Source organism: Lipotes vexillifer, unplaced genomic scaffold (genome assembly GCF_000442215.2).
Source record: "Lipotes vexillifer unplaced genomic scaffold, Lipotes_vexillifer_v1.1 scaffold408, whole genome shotgun sequence".
Lineage (NCBI taxonomy): Eukaryota > Metazoa > Chordata > Mammalia > Artiodactyla > Lipotidae > Lipotes > Lipotes vexillifer.
In genome coordinates this window covers 3,232,156-3,240,683 of record NW_006787469.1, presented here as the reverse complement: position 1 = coordinate 3,240,683, position 8,528 = coordinate 3,232,156, and the positions used below count along the sequence as shown (strand labels likewise).

The window sequence follows — 8,528 nt, the reverse complement described above, 5'->3', positions numbered from 1 at the left end:
TTCCTGATGACAAGGACAACTGCAGGCTCGTACCCAATCCTGACCAGAAGGACTCTGATGGTGAGTCACTGGAGCCACTTTTTAAAGAGAGTCACTGAAACCATGGCTGTCTGGATTCAGGAAATAAAAACAAAGCTGAATGCATTTAAGGATGAAGAGACCAAATGTCAGCTTTGAGAAGACAGTGAATTTCTGGCACCAGTCACGGTTATTTCAGAATTTCACTGAACTCTTTGCCTTTTTGGCCTCAGGTGATGGTCGAGGTGATGCTTGCAAAGATGATTTTGACCAGGACAACGTGCCAGACATCGATGACATCTGTCCCGAAAACGTTGATATCAGTGAGACCGATTTCCGCCGATTCCAGATGATTCCTCTAGATCCCAAAGGGACATCCCAAAATGACCCTAACTGGGTTGTACGCCATCAGGGTAAAGAACTCGTCCAGACTGTCAACTGTGATCCTGGACTCGCTGTAGGTGAGTAGTGAGTTCTTCTAACGAAAGGCCAGTGCCTAGAGGGGAAAGAAGCAAATATAAAAGCTGGCAGTTGTGTGTGTCCCCACGGGTGCTAAAAATGCCTAGGAATGTAACAGAGAACCTCCTGAAGGCTGCAGGTTTTAACCTGGGTCTGGCCTCCTCTTCCAGGTTATGATGAGTTTAACGCTGTGGACTTCAGTGGCACCTTCTTCATCAACACCGAAAGGGATGATGACTACGCCGGATTTGTCTTCGGCTACCAGTCTAGCAGCCGCTTCTACGTTGTGATGTGGAAGCAAGTCACTCAGTCCTACTGGGACACCAACCCCACAAGGGCTCAGGGATACTCCGGCCTTTCTGTGAAGGTCGTGAACTCCACCACGGGGCCTGGCGAGCACCTGCGGAATGCCCTGTGGCACACAGGAAACACCCCCGGCCAGGTGAGAACAACACCCTGCAGAAGGGGGAGAGGTGCTAGACCAGCACAAGGGACGCTGTGCTTTGGCCAAGCCTCCCAACAGGGAATCTTAGATATCACCAACTGCAGCGTTAAGTTCTGCTTTGAAAAAACATCCTAGGGTCTGAGAGGGGAGCCCACTTCAGATCCAAAGGCAGTTTTAGCCTCTTCAAACAAACAAATAAAAATTTCTCTTCTCTCTGCTTTATATGTACATTCAAGGCTACACATCTAATGAAAAAGGCCTCCGGAAAAAAATCCTACATTGCAGCCCTCTAATTTAGGTCAACTCTGTACCTTTCAAGCACCGTTTCTCATGGAATGAAATATAAATCTCATAATGAGGCTGTTTCAACCTTTTCGTTTCCTTTTCCTCCAGGTACGCACGCTGTGGCATGACCCTCGCCACATAGGCTGGAAAGATTTCACCGCCTACAGATGGCGTCTGAGCCACAGGCCAAAGACGGGTTTCATTAGGTAAGATTGCTCTGATTAAATTTCACTTAAGTCACACTGACGGGAGAGAAGGAGAGGACCAAAAAGCAAGGGTGTCACTAACGCGACTTCCTTTTTCCTGCAGAGTGGTGATGTATGAAGGGAAGAAAATCATGGCCGACTCAGGACCCATCTATGACAAAACCTATGCTGGCGGTAGGCTAGGGTTGTTCGTCTTCTCTCAAGAAATGGTGTTCTTCTCTGACCTGAAATATGAATGCAGAGGTAGGAGCAAAATGACAGTGAATATACAGTTGGCATCCCTAGTTCAGACCAATACCAAGAATGCCAATCATGGGAGAGGCTGATTTAAAGGCTATTTTAGAGAAAGGGTTATTTATATTTTGCTGTTGAAGGCATATGATAAAAAATGAAATAGTGCCTATGAACTACAGCTTATGAAGTGCTGAGTCCTTGTGAACCATTTTAATTTAGCAATCTCTGTCCTCTTCATAGTTAGCACAAAGTAAACTGCAGACAAGCTCCTGTACAGTTGAGACCCCAGCAATAATACCTAAAAATTTTTTAAATTTTACATTTCCATGTCTTGCACACCACTTAAGTTTTATTCATGCCATTACAGCCCAGGTTGTCTTTCCGAACCCTTCCCTCTTGGAAAGGAAGGGAAAGGAGTATTGCCTTCATATTGGCATGTTAAATTAATTTTCACTACTAACCTTTGCTCTCTTTTTCTCCATTCTTTTTCATTTAGTGGTTACTTAAGCTCTCACTGAGTCTAGCATTGGGTCTCCTACAAAACAGGTGCTTAATAAACGTTTACTGGGCCAAGCTTGGAGCCAACAAGATGAGGCACAGTAAAAAAAATATGGTTGCTGTTACTCAATATTTAAATTATGGTGTAATCTTTGAGTCTTAAGTATTAAAATAAAACTCCCTAGAGTTTTAACACAGAAAGACTTAGAAAGCACAGCATAAGATCTAGAAGGTTATGCAGTGTCAATCTCCTAGCAACCATGTTCCAACACACTAACGTGTAATTATATAAGCTGACAATCTTAAAATATGCTTTTGACATTATAAAAGTAGAGCTATGCCTAGGTTGTTAATGTATTAAGGGATATTAAGATGACAGTGCCTTGATGAATTAGTTTGTTTATGTATTTGTGTGTTTGTCTATTTATTTAACAGATTCCTAATCATCAAACTGTTGATGAAAAGACTGATCATAACCATTGCTGGTATTGCACCTTCTGGAACCATGGGCTTAAGAAAGCCCCCAGGATCACTCCTCCCTGCCTGCCTTTGCTCTCTGCTTGCATCAGTGTGGACTCTTAGAACACGTGACTTGCCTCAAGAAAATGCAATTTTCCAAATCAGACTCAGCATTCAGCCTCTGAATGAGAAGAATCTTCCAAGGATATAAACAATGATTTTGGTTGGCTTTTGAAAAATCAAAAGCATCCACTTGCTTCGGTTGGAAGGTGCCTGTCCCACTCTGCTTTTGTCAGGGCAGAGGGCGATTGTGAGGCCAGCTCTGAGCAGTGGACTCCAAAGCGTTTTCAGGCGTGTGAGAGAAGGGAGGACTCGCTAGAATTGACAAACAAAACCAGCCCTGACCTACTCCCTCGGGAATGGCGGGGGCGGGGCCGAAGCCCTAAGGGGAGGGCGCATACCCAAGAGACGATTGTATGAAGAAAACATGGAGGGACTGTTACATTTTTGGTACTAAATCATTTTCAGGGGAAAGACTGTTGATGGATTTCATGATGCTGACCCATGTTAGCTGACTGACCCACGTAAATAGGCACTTAAATAGAAGCAGGGAAGGAAGGAAAAGACTGGCTTGTGGACTTCCTCCCGGATTTCCACCCCTTACACATCACCAGAACAGGGAATCAGAACTAAACCAGCACAAGGCAGTGCTGGCTGCCACTGCCTGGTTATACTGAAATTGTCAGTTGTATTCCAGACGTAGCTTGTGCAGACGTAGCAGGGAAATAAGAAAACCTACCATCTCAGTGAGCACTGGGCTACCTCCCAAGGGAAAGGTAGCTGTGCTTGTACTTTTATGGTTAGAAAGGCACAAAATTATCAACTAAGACATTCCTTTTCTCTCTTTTTTTCCTGAATATCATGGAGTTTTCCAATTTTCTCTTTTGGACTGTAGTTTGGTGTTCGTTTTTTTGTTTTGTTTTTTTTTTTTTTTACAAACATTTTACAATGTAAAATATTTATTTTTTACTTATTCTGGAGGATCTGTCTGAAAGACTATTCATGGGACAGGAAGAAGCGTAAGCGTATCATCTTTGCTACAAGTCTTCATGACTGTAAGATTGTAAATACAGATTATTTATTAACTCTGTTCTACCTGGAATCTAGGTTTCATATGGAAAGTGTTTGAGAGCTGGTAGTCGAGATTGATCAGCAAAACTTTCATAGGAATGGCACAAGGAAATCAGCACAGCAAGCTGCTCTTAATTTTGTGCTTAGACTGAATGATTTGGGATTCTTCTTTTTTCCTTTATTTTTTCAAGTGGAATTATTTGGTTGTCCATTTGCAAGTGTTTTTAGTTTGCAAAGAAAGCCAGGAGGGCTTTAATACTGTTTTGCTCCATCCCTTGTGCCTATTTCCAGGGAGATGAAAAGCATCTACATTTATTATTTTTGCCTTTTTCCAAACGAAAAAAATGACAAAGGTGAAACTTGTATACAAATATTACCTCATTTGTTGTGTGACTGAGTAAAGAATTTTTGGATCAAGCAGAAAAGAGTTTAAATGTCTAACAAACTTAAAGCTACTGTAGTACCTAAAAAAAAAAAGTCAATGTTGTACATAGTATAAAAATTCTTCACAGAAAAGTATTCCCAATAAGGAAATAGCATTGAAATGTTAAATACATTTTCTGAAAGTTGTGTTTTTCTATCATCTTGTATACCATTGCTTTATTTTTATAAATTATTTTCTCATTGCCATTGGAATAGATATCTCAGATTGTGTAGATATGCTATTTAAATAATTTATCAGGAAATACTGCCTGTAGAGTTAGTATTTCTATTTTTATAAAATATTTTGCACACTGAATTGAAGAATTGTTCGTTTTTCTTTTTGTTTTGTTGATTTGTTTGTTGCTTGTTACCCTCCTCCCTGTTTTTACTATTTGCCAATACTTTTCTAGGAATGTGCTTTTTTTTGTACACATTTTTATCCATTTTACATTCTAAAGCAGTGTAAGTTGTATATTACTGTTTCTTATGTACAAGGAACAACAATAAATCATATGGAAATTTATATTTATACTTACTGTATCCATGTTTATTTGTTTTCTGGCTTTATGTTATGAGGTATGGGTAAATTCCATCCTCAAACCAATAGAGTATATACAAAAAGAAAACACAGTAAGTAACAGGAACATTCATATTTCCTATACGATTTAGGAAGACTGAGTTGCTTAGATGACTTATTTGCTGGATTTGTGGAATAGAAGAACAAAACAACAAATTAACCTGTCATATTAAAAACACAGCAATGAGAAATGTGCCCCCCCGAGATGTGGGACCCAAAAGGATACAAGTTCATATTTTACCAATGTCACTAAATGTCATTTATTGAATCCTTTTCAAAGTCCAGTTCTGTTTCTAAAAACAATGAAAAAGGAAAACAGGAGTGAAGCACACAGAATTCACAGCTACATCTTCTGAGCCATGAATGAGGGCACTGGGTGGGCAACACCATTGTACGTTGTGGAGAAGCTTTAGAAACGTTAATGGAGGAAGAACTGTCCTCGAAAAGTTGGCTCAAACTCTACAGGTAACACTTTTTGGAGAACGACTATACCTTTGGTCAAAAACGGATGACTACAGAGACAGGTCGAATTTGGAAGAAATCCTAAAAACATATATACATATAAAAAATCAAATTATTTTGTGAAGGCCAATGCCTTACAATAAGCAGAACTTGAGTTTCAGGTGGGCTAACCATGAATGTAGAATACTGGCCAATTTTTAGTTTTAATAAGAACAGGTAGAATAAAAAAATTTATGAGTAGGTTAAAGGTCTCGCTTTGAGATCCATTAAAACAAAAAGGACTGGCTGAGTGAGATAGACTCTTTTTCCTTGTTGATCTTTCTCTCTCATTCTAGAAACATCTATCTAGGGTAGCATAGTCATATATAAGTATAAATTGCCAAATCATTTTATGGTATCCAGGTGAAGAGTCAGGAACTAGAAGGTGTTGGTAATGGTTATAAATTTTGGAAAACTGATTTGAAAGAATTAATTCTTTGAAACATGACATTCACTCTCTGAGCAGCTCAACGTGTGAAGTCTTGGGAGAGAATTCTAATTCACTTTTAAGTAACAGAACAAAAGTAACTCAAAATATCAAGATGGGACAGAAAAAAGTGTCTGGGAACAGGAGGTTTTTCCCAGGCATGCTGCATATTCACTCCAAGACTGACCTTCGTAACAGGTTGTACTAAAATACAGGATTTGTTAAAAATTAAAATTATGCCATCGGGGTATAGCTTTTTCCTTCTATTTTACTGTCATGCATTTCAAAGAGTTGGATAGGACGGCAATTTTAGGTCCTCTGGGAATTTACAGTAAAGGTGATGCCAGTAATTTTCTTGAGGAGTCATAAGTAGAAAAACCTCAAATTTTAAGATCCTAAATTCATTCCTGAAATGAATTAGCTCTTGCTCTTTTATATCTTTTCTTCTCTATCTTGTTCTGGGGCAAACACTCAGGTCTAAAAGGAACCTTAAAATAAAAACTTATTTTTTAATAACATTTTCTTTCCCTATCAGGGCCTTTCTTTCTTTCTTTTTTTAATCTGGAGCCTTCATGTTGAATATATTATACAAATTCAGCTTGCCAGTTCTTATTAGAGGTACCTTCAGTTGACATGCTATGGAATGGTGTCACCTCTTTTAATGGTAAAATTCACTAGTTAAAATCATTGTTTTCCTTTCCTTCTCTTAAACTCTTGTAACATAAAGATTCACTCTGCCCCAAATACCATTTACAGGAACAGTTTATAAAGGCATAAGCTCTCTCTCCAACATCTATCTCCCTCTCCCCTTCTCTCCCTCTCCCACTCTCCCTCTCTCCCTCCCTCTCCCTCTCTCTTTCTCTCTCTCACACACATACACATACATGTCAAACACCAGAAGCACATGGGTTTAGAAAGCCCCACTCCTCTGAAAGGCTTATGGGCAAAAATGGCTCCTCTCTATCACCACTGCAAATCCCCATCCATACCACCTCTCTCCTCTGATTGTTCTGACCCAAACCCTACGACGCACACGTCACTCCTATGAGACACTAAAATCATGACTTTTAACCTCTGCTGGCAACCCACAGCAAAACTCTTAGCATCAAGACAAATTACACTGTAGCACATTAACATCAACAAGAACCGCTGCTGTTTTAACATAAACTGAAAAAGGCTAGAAAAAGAAATTGCCTATCAATTCTTCTGAAAACAGTAGCTATAGAAGTCTTCACTTTAAAAAGTCAAGCAAATTTGACGTAAGCAATCACTAATATTATCCAATATCAGTAGATGAAAACATTCGAGCGAAATGTTACATATACATAATAATGCTACATATACATTATTCCAAATTTCGTTAAATGCTGCACAATAGTTCTTTTTTTTTTTAAAAAATTTTTTTTTTTTTTTTTTTTTTTTTTTTAGAATCAGAAATAAATTGGACTTCTAGTTCTAATGCCAGTTCATCATATGGAGTGTTGACATAAAATGTTCTCATGAATCCAGGCTACTCACTTGTAACTAACAAACCCTCTCTCTTCAAATCGTACCACAGGTTATTTATTTTTTTTAAGTAGCTGATCTTTATTTGCTGCATTGTAAAAGGCAAACTCTGAAAGAAAATAACTAAATATAATATATGTAATAATTCAGTTAAACTTCTGCTTATGAAAAGTACCATTACTAATAAGATAGCAAGGATAGCCTAACATTGCTTTGTTGAGAAAATTCATTTCTCTCCACGGCAAGTTGTACTTACTTAACAGGCATAAGAGAGGAGGAAAGAAGGGAAAGCAGGGGCAAAACTACAATTCATGGTGATCAAATCTGTCTAAATCACAATAAAGTGGCAACGTATCAAATCAAATACAAAACAATCATAGCATTTCAACTAGTTTTAACGTAGCACACATACATAAAATGTTGGTTTCTATAACGTATCCCTGATGTCGCAAATTTAGCAATAAAAAATTTTCCCAGGAATTTCAATGAAGAAACATCACTGAACAATTATACCACGAGTCTCAAAAATATCAAGGAAATGTGATCCAGAAAGAGAGAATCCAAACATTAAAAATCATCATTTGAGGAATGGTCTCTATAATGCATTCATTGAATTCAAAGAATTTGGAAAAAATGTGATTTAACTTAATTTACCAGCTTTCTTAAAAGCACACCCCAGCAAGGCTTTGCTTAAGATTCTTTACATTCTTCTGTTACATCTTCAGTCTCCTGTTCATCTGCACATTAAAAACAATAAATATGTCAGAAATCTGTGCATAATTAAGCAAAACCATCAGCCTATAAAACATAAAATCCTTTTACACATGAGACAATAATCACATTCTCATTTAATATTGGACAGCTCACCACAAGCTGCATACAAAATTTACAAGAAAAAGTGAGAGATAAGGTGCCTGCCTTCACTGAGCTTATAGCTGAGGGAGAGTTTTTTGGGTTTTGAGAGCTAAAATGGTTATGGATTTGGAGACAGGCATAAAATTTTTTTTCTTTGTACTAAGTTTCTGGGAAGCAGGGTGAAACCAAAAGTAAATGTAAATATTACAGTTAGGGTAGATTAGAACTAATCTTTAATGTGAGAAACAAATTGTGACTCTAACAGAAATGGAATGGAAATACTCTTCTTAGTGAGAACGTTATCAGAAAAGGCAGAACTGACAACAGCACCAAATAAAAGAAGACAATAAAATAGAATCAGGAGAAACTGGAACCCTCACACACTGCTGGTGGGAATGTGAATGGTGCAGCTGCTTGGGGAAAGTCTGGCAGTTCCTCAAAAGGTAACCAGAGACCCAGCAATTCTACTCCTAGGTATGTGCCCAAGAGAAATGAAAACATACA

At 38.3% G+C, this 8,528-nt stretch overlaps 1 protein-coding gene across 1 annotated transcript in view; it reads left to right on the top strand.

The window, feature by feature from the left end:
* Window positions 1-2,900, top strand: part of THBS1 (thrombospondin 1) — a 13,858-nt gene extending 10,958 nt beyond the window's left edge. The window contains exons 17-22 of the mRNA XM_007460190.1: window positions 1-60; window positions 252-479; window positions 648-919; window positions 1,316-1,413; window positions 1,517-1,656; window positions 2,581-2,900. Coding sequence (XP_007460252.1) covers window positions 1-60; window positions 252-479; window positions 648-919; window positions 1,316-1,413; window positions 1,517-1,656; window positions 2,581-2,588 — 806 coding nt within the window. The 3' untranslated portion in view covers window positions 2,589-2,900. The remainder of the gene's footprint in view (window positions 61-251; window positions 480-647; window positions 920-1,315; window positions 1,414-1,516; window positions 1,657-2,580) is intronic.
* The last annotated feature ends 5,628 nt before the right edge of the window (window positions 2,901-8,528 follow it).